This window comes from Marmota marmota, unplaced genomic scaffold (genome assembly GCF_001458135.2).
Source record: "Marmota marmota marmota unplaced genomic scaffold, marMar, whole genome shotgun sequence".
NCBI classification, from domain to species: domain Eukaryota; kingdom Metazoa; phylum Chordata; class Mammalia; order Rodentia; family Sciuridae; genus Marmota; species Marmota marmota.
In genome coordinates, this window is record NW_026000005.1 from 25,131,013 (window position 1) to 25,148,024 (window position 17,012).

At 35.7% G+C, this 17,012-nt stretch overlaps 1 protein-coding gene across 4 annotated transcripts in view; it reads right to left on the bottom strand.

The window, feature by feature from the left end:
- The window catches only part of Ino80d (INO80 complex subunit D), a 64,944-nt gene that overhangs the window by 26,223 nt on the left and 21,709 nt on the right, over positions 1-17,012 (bottom strand). For all 4 annotated transcript variants that reach the window (XM_048808393.1, XM_048808392.1, XM_048808391.1 and 1 more), the window contains 2 exons: positions 12,678-13,417; positions 5,958-6,066 (listed from right to left, as the gene is read on the bottom strand). In XM_048808393.1, the coding sequence (XP_048664350.1) occupies positions 5,958-6,066; positions 12,678-13,417 (849 nt within the window). The remainder of the gene's footprint in view (positions 1-5,957; positions 6,067-12,677; positions 13,418-17,012) is intronic.

Sequence of the window (17,012 nt, forward strand, 5' to 3'; positions counted from 1 at the left end):
TTAAAATTGTTCCCCAGAATCTCATAGCAGATCTATATTTGGGGTTCAGGTAGGGCCAGTAAGTGCTACAAACACCTTTAATACAAGATAAATAACAGTTAAGTCCATGAGAAATACGGATAATGTGCTACAAAAGTTCACAAGAAAGAGTGCTGCAGGAAAGGCCCTGAAGAAGAGATAACAACAGAGCTGGATCTTGAAGACAGGGTAGAAGTTGAAGATGTGGAGAAAAGGAAAAAAGGCTCATCAATAAGGATAAACACTTTAAGCCAAGGTACAGAGACAACTGAAAACTGTAGTACTAAGGACCTTGGTTTGGGGCTGGGGATGTGGCTCAAGCGGTAGCGCGCTCGCCTGGCATGCATGCGGCTCGGGTTCGATTCTCAGCACCACATACAAACAAAGATGTTGTGTCTGCCGAGAACTAAAAAATAAATAAATTAAAAAAAAAAAAAAAAAGAATCAAAGAGATCTTTAAAAAAAAAAGGAGCTTGGTTTGGCTAAGGTATAGGACGTGCTGGGAAGTGATGGTTGGTAAAATTTTATAAATCTGAATGCCAGATGAAAGAGTTTAACCTTTATTTCACAGACAACGAAGAATCTATGTAAATTTTTTAAAAATGAGTATCAATATAATAGAGATGTGCATGAGAAAGATTACAGTGCTAGCAGATACAGAAAAAGCAGAGGAAGAAACAGAAGAGAGCAATTAGAAAACTATTAGCAAACTCCAGGTAAGAGATAATAAGGGCAGCAGCATGGAGAACGTGAGTGGTAATATGTGAGCAGAAAAGACAAACTGGGAAAGGAAGACAGCTGTTCCTATCAGGGCTAGGGAAGGACAGTAGTACCATTTATGAAATAAGGAACTGGATCAATAGCAAATTTGGAGAAGAAAATGAATCCTATTTCAGATAAAGGGAAAAAAGGAACTTTGGGGTGCTAGGGATAAGGGCCTTACACATGCTTGGCAAGTGCTCTATGACTAAGCTACACCATCAGTCCACTGAGGTAAAAAGCACAAATTTCAGAGTCAACAACAAACAACTCAAAGACTGGGGAATGATGAAAATAAGAGACAAGACAGATAACAGAAAGAAAAACACACATAAGGGCCATTATCAGAAAAGAATTAACTTAATTTGGCAACTGGATATGAAGAATAAGAAACTTAAGGGTGACTTAATGACTATGAATCTGCATAATAGAGAATGGAAGGGCAATTGGTAAAAAAGAAAGAAAAAGAAAGGGCTGATAGGGGTCTTCCAGGGAAGGCAAAGCTTGGGTAGATCATCACTCAACACAACAGTTATTTCAAAGACACTATTACTTGAGGAAGGATGGGCTAAATCAGTGCCCCTCCAGTTCATTGTGGAAAGATGCACTAGATGTTGAGGCATGTTATGTGATTATAAAGAAGCTTCAAAAGCTTACTCATAATTTCCATTCTTATCTTGTCACACACCAGTAACAAACAGTATGTATACTGACACAGGTCCACAGACCATTGCCAGCATCTCCAAGATGCTTCCCATTAATATGACATTAATATGGCAAGCCTGGTTGCTAAGAAGAGCAGTGAGTGAATTGGGAAGAGAGAGGCCAGTTTCCCCTGAGTGAACTTTTCTCATCTATGAGAGACATAGCTGGCCTGCTTATCTCCAAATGTGAAGAAAATAAAATTATATCTGTAAAGTCACAATATAAGTACAGTTATTATTAATATTGAAACATTATCAGTAAAAACCAAACACACACCAACAAATTCCAAACTTGACATTCTGAGACTCCGGGCTTATCCATAATCACAAGAATTGACAGAAAATTCTCCAAACAAAATTAACTTTATTAAGACAACAGCAGCAAAATGGTAACATTGCTGATTAAAAAAAAACAAAACAGGGGAATCAAAAAGAGAAACTGGTAAGAAAAATATATAGTAAATAAAATAATGAATTTAACTGTAGAAATGCTGAATTTAAGGTATTAACAGAATATTTGTTGAGAAATATCCAACAGGTAGTTCAAACTCAAAAGAACAGTCAGATATATTTGGGAGACTTGGCAGGCGGATCACTAGAACCCAGAGGTTCAAGACAAGCCTATGTAACAGCAAGAACCTATCTCAAAAGAACTTGTTTTTGAATTTAAGAAAAAACAATGGTCAGACATGAGAAAAAGATCTGAGTCATTCATATAGAAATAACAGGTGAAACAATGGAAGAATGGTACACTTATGGCAGTTAGGAACTCTTAGGAACTTGCCACTCTAAAGCACCTATATACTAGGTGCTTTATGGATGCATTGTTGCTCTGAAAGGAAGTGCTTGATCAAAAAAATGAAGAAATCATAAACAGAAAAAGTTCAGAACTGAAGCTAAACTTGTAGGTAAGGCGAAAAGAGGGTTTGAAATGGGCTTCTTTGAGAGTGCATGCTGATATCAACTCTCATCCCTACAAGATCAAGTGGTTGAACTTGACTGAGAATCCATAAGGCCAGGACCTACCAAATCAAAAATTATCATGCCAAAGAAGATATAAGCCATCCTGCATGACAAAAAGAAAAAACAACAAATGAGATTTACAAGGGCATCAAAGGTTGGAATTATGAATATAAAACTGTTATGTATGAGATGTTTAAAGTATGAATTTTATGAAGAAAGAAATATAAAAGAAAAATAGGAATGGCCAAACAAGATTGAAAATAAATGGAAACCCTATAAATAAAAAAAATTTAAGTCAAAAATACATAAATACTTTGCTCCAAATAAAGAAAACAAGGCATGAAGCCTGGTGGCATACACTTGTAATCCCAACCACTCTGGAGACTGAGTCAGGAGGATCACAAGCTGAAGGCTATCATCAAACACTTAGCAAGACCTTGAAAAAAAAAAATTTTTTAAAGGGCTGGTTTTGTAAGTCAGTGGAAGAGAGCCCGCCTGGCACTGCTCAAAGACCTGGGTTCATTCCCCAGTGCAAATAAATAAATATACAAACAACAAACAAACAAATAAGTGGCAAGCAATCATATCTATCTTCACTACTTCTATTCGACACTTTGCTGAAGATCTTAGTACAGTAAGGCCAGAAGTAGCAATAAAAGGCTTAAAGATCAAAAGGGTGAAAGTGAAATTGTCCATATTTATAAATGACATGATTGTTTGCAAGGAAAGTAATAGATTTTATAAAAAAAAATCTGAATAAGTAAATTTATTAAAATTGTAGTATATATTGACAACTGCAGGTCACTTAACAACTAGCAAATACTGTCATTAAATACTAGTAAAAAATTTCAAGATAAGTTTAATAAAATATATAACAATAAAGATTTTAAGTGACCTAAAGTGGTATCCCACATTCATGGATTGGAAGATATAACACTGTTAAAACATCAATTCTCTTCAAATTGATTTATGATAAAAACCACAATTACAATTTTATCAAAAATGACAATTTCATTCAAGAATTCCTATAGGAATGCAAGTATCTAAAATAGTCAAAATAACTGTGAAAAAGGACAAAATTGTATAATTCAAGTCACTGAATTTCTAGACTTACTCTAGAACCACATTAATTAAGATATTAAGTATAGAAGTGACCTAAAAAGGGCTGGGGTTGTGGCTCAGTGGTACAGCGCTCACCTAGCATGTGAGAGACCCTGGGTTCGATCCTCAGCACCACATAAAAATAAATAAACAAAATAAATATATTGTGTCCATGATAACTAAAAAAAATTTTAAAAAGCCAGGTTAATACACCAATATATGGTCCATTATTTCACAAAAAAGTACCAAAAAACATGAATAAAAAAATGAAGATTTTTCATCAAATATGCTAGAATAACTAGATACCCATAAAAGAATGAATCTTGACTCCAACCATACCACCATATGAAAATAAGTAAGACAGGTTATATATCTAAATTTTTATGCTAAAGATAGAACTATGAAGTTCTTAAATACAACAGAGGAGAAAATCTTGAATGGTCATAAACATTTAAAAATGGTATGCAGAATGTACACACCATTTTTTTATGGTATGTACACTCTTTTCTATTTTTTTAAAATAAAAAAAATAAAAAGAAATGCAATAAACTTGACTTATTTAATATTAAAAACTGGTACTAATCAAAAGATACCATTAAAAAAATAAAAAGGCAAGTAGCAGACTAAAGGAAAACAATCTCAACCATATATATAACAAAAAGAAATATCCAAAATATATAACAAAAAAATACGTTAAGAAGGAGGCAGGGCTGGGGATGTGGTAGAATGTGATACAATGCTTGCCTATTAACCACAAGGCCCTGGGTTTGATCCCAGGCACTACCAAGAGGCTTGAAAATATACTTCCCCCAAAATTATTTTTGAATGTCCAATAAGTACATGAAATGGTAAAAAATCATCAGTTATTGGGGAAATACAAAGTAAAATGACAGTGACAATGAGATATCATTTCATATCTCATTAGAATACTAAGGGTGAGGGGCATAATTCAGTGGTGGGATGCTTGCCTGGCATCATGAGGTTCTAGGTTTGATCCACAGCACTGCAAAAAAAGAGAGAGGAAAAAAAAAAAAAAGTAGTAAGAGCTTGAAAGTGTTCCCCACATTTTTGTGTTGGAACTTGATCCCCAAAGCCAAGGTGCTGCGATGTGAAGCAAATAAGAGGTGACTATGTAGTTAAGGGGGATTAATGCCCTTCTCACAAGGATGGATTAATTTTTGCTAAATTGGATTAGTTACTTGGAAAGTGGGCTGTTATAAAGCAAGATCAGCCTTGTGTTTGGTCTCCCCTACAAAAGCCTACTTGCTCTTTTACTTTCCAACTACGTTATGATGCAGCACAAGGACCTCACTAAAAGCCAAGCAGATGCCACCACCATGCTCTTGGAATTCCCAGCTTCCAGAACAAAAATCCAAAAACCTGTATGCATTGAAAATCATCCAATTTCAGGTATTCTGTTATAGCAACAGAAAAAAAATTTTAAAAGACAAATACATAAAACTTTAAAAAGACTGACACCACCAAATGTTGGAGAGGATATTGAGCAATAAGAATTCGCATACATTACTAATGGGAGTATAAAATGGTACAAACACTTTAGAAAATGGTTATGGTTAAGACTTCTTGTGAAATTAAGTACCTATATGGTGTAAGCTTGAGAAGAATGTATATTTTACAATTCAAAGACAAAAACAGGTTGAAAACAAAGAGATGGAAAAGAATATATGTGAAATAGTAACCATAAAAAGAGCTAGAATAGCCATATTATCATAAAACAAAATATACTTCAAAACAAAAAAGTTTATTTTTAAAATGATTAAACTATCAGCACATAAGGAAAACACAGTATTATAAACACACATGTAACTAATGGAGTCCCAAAATAAAAACTGACAGAACTGAAGGGAAAAATCAATAATTCCACAATAACATGGGGACTTCAATACTCCACTCGTTATAATAGAAAATCATCAAGGAAATAAAATAATCAGATAATCTCTAAGGCCCGCTGGTCATGGGGGAGCACATCTGTAATCCTAGCTAGTCAGGAAGCTGAGGGGGAAAATCCCAAGTTCAAATCTGGCCTTGGCAACTTAGACAGACCCTGTCTCAAAAAAAAAAATAAAATAAAAAAGGACCAAGGACATAGCTCAGTAGTAGAGCTCCCCTGGGTTCAATCCCCAATACCAAAAAAAAAAAAAAAAAGGAAGAAATCTCCAAGGTCCCTTTCAATTCTAAACTCTATTACAAATTCTAAATTCTATGACTAATTCACCAAGAAAACTTAAGATTAGCTTTGCTCAAATAATATGGTACATTTCTTTCCAAATGGTAACTACTTTACCTCCATTATATCAAAACTAGATCCAATAAGAGAAAAATATTAGTACAAAATCTATCTGCTACAATGGTGCTTAAAAAATTAAAATAAAAACAAAAAAGAAGGCTTACGTGTGTCTTTCATATCTGAGGGTTTCTCGGATAGACCATGCAACCTGGTATGGTGAAGCCTGTTCTGAGTCCTCCAGTTCCTCTCCGCTTTCTTCAGACCAGTCCAACCCTGGGGCAGACAGAGGATATTCAAGTTAGAAAAAAATTTACTTTGACTAAAAACTTAGATTTAAAAAATAGATATCCAAAATACATAAGCCAACACCAGCAAGTACTATCATAGTGTTGAACAAATGCCTCCAGTATTTCTATCACTACAAAGGCATTAATAATAAATATATGATATATGCTCAGGTTTTGAAAAAATGACATTATAACAAAAAATCTATGCTATATTAAGGATGGACTTTTAACAGGCTCTTTACTAATGGAGTCGACACAACAGAAGCAAAGATACAGAGTTCAGGACACATAAAAGGTAAAATTTTTTTTTTTTTTAATTGGTTGTTCAATACATTACAAAGCTCATGACATATCATCTTCCATAGATTTAAGGTAAAATTTTTAAGTATCAAAATACCATACACTAAAACAGTATCAGAAAAACATATTCAAGAGGGTTAAGAAAAGAAGTCCTATGTATGTAATGTTCTAGCAAGAAAAAAGTCAAAAGGTGGTAATGGAGTCACCTTCAACAAAGAAAGGCCCTGGAATAAACTATCAAACGCAGACACACTCCATCTTTCCCCCAATACATGTGGAGGAAAGGAAAGGGTTCCAAGGATTAGGCACAGCACTCCCATGGGAAAAGCAAAGGGTGGGATACCGATGTTCAATTAAATGAAGTTTGGGCCTTCTTTCAATTCCTTTAAACAAGAGCTGCCACATTTTGTGCTTCATTTGCTAAAACAAGTTTAGAGGAGATAAAACGTAGAAACATGGTATCAATGATGCTTAACTGTTTTGTTAAATGCTATAATTTTTAATGACAGGATAACTATTAGCTTCTGACATAAAGGTTTTCCCCGTTTAAAAGTTTATATTCTGAAGAAGTCTTGACAAATAGATGTTGCATAGCCTAAAGAATAACTGAGTGTGTGGGATCATGCAATTTCAATATACTCATGCCACTATGAAAGTTATTAGACATCTTGATTTTATGTCTTCCTACATGAGAACCTCAAAAATCAAAAGAGCATTCTCATTAGACAGTTATGTTTAAAAGGATCTCATGGACTTCTTTCATAGTTTAAATGAGTTTACATGTGCCAAATAGAGAAATTAAGAAATGGATAATTGAAATGCAAATTATAAATGCTTAAAATTAAATTACATATTGCCACTGGTAAAAGAAACTTCAAATCTAGTTCCAAGATGACCCTTTATGGTGTCAGGTCACCTTAAAATGTGAGTACTTACTACTAAGTGCAAGAATCAAAATTTGTAGGGAAAAAAAGAAAAAGAAACAATTAAGTGATGATAACAACACCAACTTCAGTGAGGTCTTTCAAAGTGATACTTAAGGCACCTTTAAAAAAACAGAATATGAAGGCTGAATCAGGAGGACTTAAAGTTGGAGTTTAGCCTGAGCAACTTAACAAACCTTAAGAAATTTAGCAAGACCCTGTTTCAAAATAAAATGGGCTGAAAATGTGGCTCAGAGGTTAAGTGTCCGGTTCAATTTCCAGTACCAAACACAAAACACAATATGATCTATCTTTTGTTGACAGAAGTAATGATATTTTCTACTAAGACACCTACACTTCCTCTGAAAAAGTCAAGACCTGAGTTGTGTTTTTCCTGCTGAGAAATTAACTATCCAATACAGCAAACCTTTGATCTTAGGTTATCGCCAATTTTAATATTAACTGATATGACCAGCCCAGACAGAACTATAAAAGCTAATTAGAAGACTAAATTTTTCTTTAAGCACTCTTTGCTGACATAAACAAAGACTATGTTTGGTTCTAAGATTACATTACAATTTCTCTAAAATAAACTTTGCTGTAAATGACTTTAAATTTAAAACAATAAAATAAAAAGGCTGAATTTTGGGGCTGTGGTTGTAGCTTAATGATCGAGTGCTCACCTACCACCTGTGAGGCACTGGGTTCCATACTCAGCACCACATTAAAAAATAAATTAAACAAAAGTCCATTGTGTCCATCTACAACTAAAAAACATTTTTTTTAAAAAAAAGGCTGATTTTTTTTGTAAGTTCATTCAAAATTAATAGCCCCCAACATAAAATTCCAGTTTCAAAAGCTGAAGAATTTTCAACATCCACAAATGAATGAAATTATAAATTAAAATGTAGTGGACGAGGGGCTGGGGTTGTGGCTCAGTGGTAGAGCGCTTGCTTGGCACATGTGAGGCACTGGGTTCGATCTTCAGCACCACATAAAAATAAATAAATAAAAGAAATGTATTTTTAAAATAAATAAAATGTAGTGGATAATACAGACTGAGTCTCATTGAGTTGCTTTATGTCTGGAAGTTGCTGAAGCTGGCTTTGAACTCTTGATCCTCCTGCCTCGGCCTCCTGAGCTGCTGGGATTACAGGCAAGTGCCACCATGCCTGGCTAAACCAATTTTTAAATTTTTTTGTAATTGTAGATGGACAGAATGCCTTTATTCCATTTGTTAATTCTTACCTGATGCTAAGGATTGAACCCAGTGCCTCACACATGCTAAGTGGCCTTTCCACTGAGCTACAGCTCCAGCCCTAAACCAAAGGATTTTAATGTAACAATATGAAAAATTCCTGTATACAGTTTCAGATTCCACATTGCAACTACCACTTATCAAATTTCAGGGAAGAATCAAAGGACAATGACCACAATTACTTTAAAAAGGCAATTAAAGTACTTCAACTTTTCCATCTACGTAAAAGTCAGACCATATTTTCCTAAAACCATATATCATGACATATTAAATATAGAAACAGGCATGAGAATCCACCTTCCTTCTAGTAAATCAGACATTAAAATATGCATAACAATGCAAAATAACACTGTATCTTGCTATATTTGTTTTGGAAGTTATTTACCATATTATATGGCGAATTTATTTTGTTATTTTTGAATGAATCATTAATTTTTTTTTTTTTTTTTTAATATTTATTTTCTAGTTTTCGGCAGACACAACATCTTTGTATGTGGTGCTGAGGATCGAACCCGGGCTGCACGCATGCCAGGCGAGCGCGCTACCACTTGAGCCACATCCCCAGCCCCAATATTTTTAAACTTTTCCATTTCAACTAACATAGTAAGTATCAATAGAAATAACATATACAAAAGTTTTATGGTGCCTTCAATTTACTTATTTATTTATTTTTAAACTACTGGGGCTTAAACCCACAGGGACTGAGCTACATCCCTAGTTCTTTTTATTTTTTTTGAGACAGGGCATCCCTAAGTTGCTAAGACTGGCCTCTTGCCTCAATCTCCCGAGTTGATGGGGTTGCAGGTGTGCACCACCATGCCCAGTTGTCCTCAATAATTTTTTAAGTGTAAAAGCCTCTAAAGGCCCAAACTTGAAAAATACTGATCTAAGATGTGAAAATTAAAGCAGATTTTCTATTAAATTTGCAAAGGCAAAAATAATAAGATCCAGGGCTGATAAAGATGTAGACATAACTAATTCAAATGTAGTACTGAAAGAAGAGTAAACTGACAAAGTAATTCAAGGAAAATTTAGCAACACATATCAAAAACTTTGTTTTTGGTGCTAGGGATTGATCCTAGGAGCTCATATATGCTAAGTATGCACTGTACCATTAAGCTATATATGTAATCCACCAAAAACATTTTTATAAAAATATAAATTCCACTTCTAAGAATCTATTTGAAGAAAAAAATTAAAGATGTAACAGTAATTATTTTGGGGCAAGGCTCTATAAGAGTATAATGATATAAACTGGAAATGACTTAAAATTGAAGATAGAATTCAGCTATGACAAGTTATTTCATATAAAAATTAACTTGAAAATACATAAAATTTTTTAAAAGTTATAAATCAGCATGTATAGTAGGAACAAATTTATACGTTTGAGAAAGTATTAATCAATGAGTATTAGGGTTTGAGGTATTTTAATTTGTTCTTTTGGCTTATCTATATTTTAAAAGTTGTTTTTTGGTGTGTTATGTGGGAGGGGCAGCGGTCCTGGGGCTTGAACCCAGAAAGTGCTTTACCACTGAGCCACATCTCCAGCCCTTTTTATTTTTTGAGAGAGGGTCTCGCTAAGTGGCTTAAGGCTTTGGTAAGTTGCTAAGGCAGACTGGCCTGGAATTTGCAATCCTCCTGTAACAACTTTCCGAGTCACAGGTGGGTGCCACCACACCCAGCTAAGAGTTTTATTAAGTATTTTAATTATCAAAAGTTGGTGTTTTTTATTTGTTCGTTTGTTACCAGGGAGTGAGCCCAGAGGTGCTTAACCATTGAGCCACATCCCAGCACTTTTTGTACTTTGATTTTGAGACAGGGTCTCACTAAGTTGCTGAGGCTGGCTTTGAACGTGTGATCCTCCTTCCTCAGCCTTCTGAGCCACTAGGATTACAGACCTGTGCCACCACCCCTGGCTAACACAGTGTTAACAATATGTGAAACAATATAAGCTACACAAGAAAAGCTACCACTCCCTTTTCCCATAAAACATATCCTGCCCAATTCCAGTCTCCCTGTAAGAGCCAATGTTAACAGCCCAGAAGCATATATCCTTTTACACTTTTTCCTATCTATGCAAACAAATAGGCAAATATCTATCCACATACTTAATCAATAAATATAATGATGTACTTTGTTTTTGTAAAAATAAACAAAGCACATGAACAGAGTAACAAAGAACATCTCTTGATTTTTTTTCCACCTGATAAATCCTGGGCACATCCTGGTCAAAACATACACATTTCATTCAATTCTTTTAAATAGCTGCTTATTTAACACATGTGTGTACAATAATTTATCAAGGTTTCCTGTCAGTGACTCAAGATATTTACAGATTTTTAATGTTGTAGGCAAAGCTGTAATAACCATTTTCACACACAGATTATTAGATAGGACATGTTATTCATAGAGTAGAGACCAGTGATGGTCTGAATATGAACTGTCCCCTGAAAAGCTCACGTTAGGAAATGCAGCAATGTTAAGAGGTGAAGACAGGATTTTGAAAGCTATAACCTCATTAGTGGATTAATCCATTTGATGGAATAATGATCTGAATGGATTACTGGGTAGTAACTATAGGCCAGTGGGGCACTTCTTAAGCATGTAGGTCACTGGGGCATGCCCTTGGGAACTGTATCTAGTCCCTAGCTCTCCCTCTCTGCTTCCTGGCTACCATGTAGTGACAGCTTTCCTCTACCATGCCCTTTCTGCCATGATGCTCTGCCTCATTTCAGGCCCAGAGCAATAAAGTTAGCTGACCATGAACTGAACCTCTGAATCCCTGACCCCAAAATAAACTTTTCCTCCTGTAAATTTTTCTTGTCAGGTACTGTGGTCACAGTGATGAAAAGCTAACTAATACAAGTCCCAAAAGGGAATTTGTTGGCTATCAATAATTGTGTGTGTGTATATTTTTTTTAATATTTATTTTTTAGGTGTAGATGGACACAACACAACGCCTTTATTTTTATTTGGTGCTGAGGGTCGACCCCGGGTCCTGCCCATGCTAGGCGAGCGCTCTACCGCTGAGCCACAATCCCAGCCCCAATATATATTTTTAAAGGTATTCTACATTACTCATCAACAAAGTATGAGATACAGGCAGGGTGCAGTGGCACATGCCTGTAATCCCAATGACTTGGGAGGCTGAGGTAGGAGGATTGCAAGTTAAAAGCCAGCCTCAGAAATTTAGCAATTTAGCAAGACCCTGTCTCAAAATAAAAAATAAGGGCTAGGCTGGGGCTCAGCGGTAGCGCACTTGCCTGGCATGTGTGAGGCACTGGGTTCGATTCTCAGCACCATGTAAAATAAATAAAGGTCTATCAACAACAACAACAAAATATATAAATAAATAAATAAATAAAAGGGCTGGGAATATGGCTCAGTGGTAAAATGCCCCTGGATTCAATCCCCAGTACCAAAAAAAAAGTATGACACAATACCCTTAGCAACATTGAGTATAATTTTTGTCAATCTGGTAATTCATTGTTTTAATTTATACTACCCTGCCTCCAATGGGGATTTTTGTTTGTTTATTGACCATTAATATTTGTTCTTCTATTCATATCCTTTGTTCATATTTTTACTGCTACCCACATCATGCAAAAGAATTTTTCCTGAAGTTAGAATAATAGTTCATATCACATTCAATAAGGTTTAAATAATCAAAAACAAAACAAATAAACCCAACTATTAATAGTAAATACAAAAAAAACCTTTAAATTAGAAAAAAAAGTTTTATCTGTAATTTTCTCACTTTCCAACCATACACAGGTATTGTCTTGTGAATTTTTTTTTAAATGAAGCTTTGTGGTATTTTTTCCCCCTGCTATTGGCAAATATTAGCAATGCTATTGTTATTCTAAAATCCTACAATAAGACACAGAGAGTTCTGATAATCCCAGCAACTCAGGAGGTTGAGGCAGAGGAGCACTTGGGCCCAGGAGTTTGAGGCCAGCCTGGGCAACACAGAAACACTCATCTCCTCAAGCTTAAAAAGAAGCATCCAGAGCATCACTCTGTACAGGTAGGTATTCTAGCCCTATCATTTATGTGGTAGCTGTGACAGAATGTGTTTATCTATACATATATGATATGGTAAAACCAAAAACTCACCTAAGTGGGGAAACAGATCAGTATCCAACTGATGTTTTTGTGTGCACAGTTTCACCAGTCTCTGCAGCTGACTTATACAAGAGAAGTGTGGAGAGAAGGCTGTGGCTTTCATAAGGACCCGGTCAGTCCTGGGGGGGTCCACGATGGGAGCCCTACTGGATGGCAGGAGGGGCAGAGGCCTCTTGTGAGACAACTGCCTTGCTTGTGCTATAGTGTGTGTGGTGGGGGCCACTCCCTGCATTGGTAGGCTGGTGTTCTGAGGTTGAGGTGACTTGCAGACAGAACCCTGCGGCGGCGCTGGAGGTTTTAAAGTGGATAAAGGTGACAGGTGGGAGTGCTGCTGCGGAGGCTGCTGGGAAGGTGTAGGAGGGGGACTAAAGTGCTCTTGTCGAACTTTTAAAATCTCTGTCTCTCTCTGGCGCTGCCGATTCTGGGCCAATTTGCTCTGCAACTTCTTTCTCACAGTTGCCCCTTTCTTCAGATCATCATCTTCCTCGTTGAAAGCAAATGGGTCTTCCAACTCAGTTTCCAGGTAGTGGAGAGGGACCCTTGCCCCAGGTGGAGAGAGGGACATTCCATCCAGTCCGTTGGGCATCTTCAAGGCCAGCGTGGGTACTGTCAAGCTAAAGGCCATGGTATCCATCTGGTGCCTGACTTTCACCTCATCTATAGGATCATTCTTTTTCTTCCTCTCTTTTTTCGGGATAAAGCCAAGTACCTGCAAGTGGCTGTTGCAGTACCTTTAAAAGTATATGGGAAAATGTGCATGAAACATATGAAGAATATAAAAATTACATATTATACAATGTGAATCCTATAGGTTAAAAATTTCATGACTATAGTAACTCTTGGCCTTCATTGATTTAATACATAACTTCCACAATTCTCAAGCATTCCTCAAAGTCTGCATGATTCTGCTGAGGCAAATATGCAAACCGAACATGAGCAGAGTTGGCCAGACAGAGGCAAGTCAGTCATCTAGTGAGGGCCCTGATAACAACTAGACCACTGCTTATCACATGATTTGTTGTTCTTTATTCAGAACATACAAAGTAACTCATTCAGAGTCTGAAGGATCATTTAAAATTCTTTTATGGAGAAAAATATATATTCCAATACCATTTAAGTATTTACTTTAGGAGATTCACAGAGAAGCATCCAGATGCTTATGTCATAACTCTCAAGAATATGAAGGGTTTAAGGGTTCACTGTGTGCTTTATACAGAGAGAAACACAGAGAGAAGAACATGAGAACAGAATAAGAGAAAAAAACTGGTTAATGGAATTGTAAGTGGAATGAATTTCTCAATAAAAAAATATAAGAACTTGGACTATCTCCTCTAATATCAGTAGGCACGAATATAATGCACTTCATACAGATTAGGAAACTAAGCTTCATGAACTTGCCCAAACCATTTTCCATTTGGAAAGTGACATATTTGAGACTTGAACTAAAAATCAAAGCTCATGTCTCATTCGTCTTCAACAATGAGCAGGCTATCTTTGCAAGGTAAATGTCATTTTTAAGACATTAAAAGAATAAAACATAAAATTAAAAATATATATATTAGGAAAGGATAGAGTCCTGTTACATAATGAGAAAGTACTCATGGAGGCTTTTAATCAATAGAATATTTCACCTCTAAACTCACATTATTCATACAGTTTCACTTACGAATATTTACTCAGTATATTTACTTAGTATATATAAAAAACAGTATTCCATGCTTAAGAAACTTTGAAAAATGCTGGCTTAAACAAAATTAGACATTGATTTTGTTGTTGCTTGTTTCTTCTGAAATTTTTCTCAAAACATTTTGTATAATATGCACTATGAAGTTCCAAAAGGGATGGGTACCCATCTGGCAGTGTTTCTCCAAGTTATCTGAGAGCTTGCTTGGAGGTTCTAGCAGGGGACTGCAGCTACTTGTGTATCTTTGACAAAGGTTGTCCTCTTTGACCAAGCATGAAGTCTTCAAGTTATTTGAAAATGGAACCTATTCTTTTGACATACAGATGATACCTCCAAGTCCAACTAGCAGATTTGTGCTAGGTACCATATATACCTTAAATAAAAGAGATTCATAAAGCTGTAGCCAGCACCAGGCATGGTAGTGCACACCTGTAATCCCAGAGACTTGGGAGGAGGCAAGAAGATCCCAAGTTCAAAGCCAGCCTCAGTTACTTAGTGAGATCCTGTCTCTAAATAAAAAATAAAAAGAGCTAGGGATATGGATCAGTGGTAATGTACTCCTCGTTATTAAAAAAAAAGAAAAGAAAAAGGCTGTAGCCAGCAAGGAAAGGAATATTAGGAAAACTATATTAACCAAAAAGTGAAAAACAATAAAACAATTTAGTAAAACTTAAAACAGTAGGGAGGGGCGCAGGTAGGTACAGTGATGCATGCCTGTAATCCCAGTGGCTCAGGAGGCTGAGGCAGGAGGACTTCCAGTTCAAAGCCAGCTTTACCAACTTAGCAAGGCCCTAAGTAACTCAGTGAGACCCTGTCTCTAAATAAAATACTTTAAAAAAAAAAAAAATGCCGGGGGGGGTTGGTATGGTTCTATGGTTAAGTGCCCCTGGGTTCAATACCTGGTACCAAAAAAAAAAAAAATTTAAATAGGGGTTTGGGGCTGTAGCTCAGTGGTAAAGCACTTGCCCAGCACCACATAAAAATAAATAAATAAAATAAAGGTACTGAGTCCATCTACAATTAAAAAATATATACCTAAAAAAATTTAATTGGGGGGACAGAGGAGGAGGAGACCAGCGGGAAGGGGTAAAAGAGCAAACAGGGAAAATGACATGATTTAGTACATTATATGTATGTATAAGAATGTCGTCTAGGGGCTGGGGTTGTGGCTCAGTGGTAGAGCACTTGCCTCACCTGTGAGAGGCATTGGGTTTGATTCTCAGCACCACATGTAAATAAATGAATAAAATAAGGTTCATCAACAACTAAAAAATATTAAAGAATGTCATACCAAATTTTGTATAATTTGGCATAATTAATAAGCACTAATAATTATAATTTAAGAGAGTAAATGTTTTTTGTTGTTTTCAACTCAATTCTGTAATTAATAAAAGGCTTATTAGCTTTTTAGGGAGGAACAATGATGTAGTTTTTTTGGTTTTTGTTTTTTAGTTTAGAAATCAAACTTCTCTGCTCATTTATATGTGGAAAGCCCCAGCTGGTAAATGAGGCTGCTCTGTGCTACTGACTAGAATGAGGCTCATTGACAGAGGCAGCCTTCCCTCTCAGCACCCTTAATTCTAGATACTGGGACACCACCACCACCCACAACAAATAGTCTGGACTCTTAAAAACTCTGCTTCTTGGGGCTGGGGTTGTGGTTCAGCAGTAGAGTGCTTGCCTAGCATGTGCTAAGCCCTGGGTTCGATCCTCAGCACCACATAAAAATAAAGAAAGAAAATAAAAGTATAAAATATATATATATATTTTAAACTCTGCTTCTTTTAAGTGGAAAAATTCTTTATAACTAGACTATAATAACTTAGTTATGAACAACATTTAAAATAAGTATATAGATTCAAATTTTCAGTCTAAAAGAACCACCACCTGGAAATGACTGCTAATGGAGTCAGGGTTTCTTTGGGGATAATAAATATGTTCTAAAATTAGATTACGATGATAGCTGTGTAGTCTTGTGTCCTAGTAAAAAATACTGACTAGTACCCTTTAAATGAATGAACTGTATAGTATGTGAATCACATCTTAATTAAACTATTAAAAAATATATATATATATATCAACATATATATATTTAAACATATATAAGTTTAAACATATTAATATATGAATTCAACCTGGATTTCTTGAGGTAACAAGAATATCACCTCTTTTGGGGTGGAGTTGTGGCTCAGTTAGAGTGCTTTCCTAGCATGTGTGAGGCACTGGGTTCGATCCTCAGCACCACATAAAAAAATAAACAAAATAAAGGTATTGTGTACATCTACAACTGAAAAAAAAAAAAAAATAACATTACCTCTTTTGACTTCACTTTAATTTATTTTCAGGCAACCCGACAAGCAACAAAAATACCGAGGGCTGGAGATGTACCTAGTGGAAGAGTACTTGCCTAGCATGCACAAAGCCCTGGGTTCAATTCCCCAGTGCTTTAAAAAAAAAAAAAAAAAATCCCAGTGCTGAAACAAAAAAATCCTATAATTTTCATTGATATGGTCATAAAACAATTTTGAAAAAAAGAAGCATAACTTGTTATATCTTGCATAGCTTTTCTTAACATAGAAACACAAAACTTCTTTCCCTTATCCTTTCCTCAAAAGAGGAAATTACTTTGAAGACAATGATGA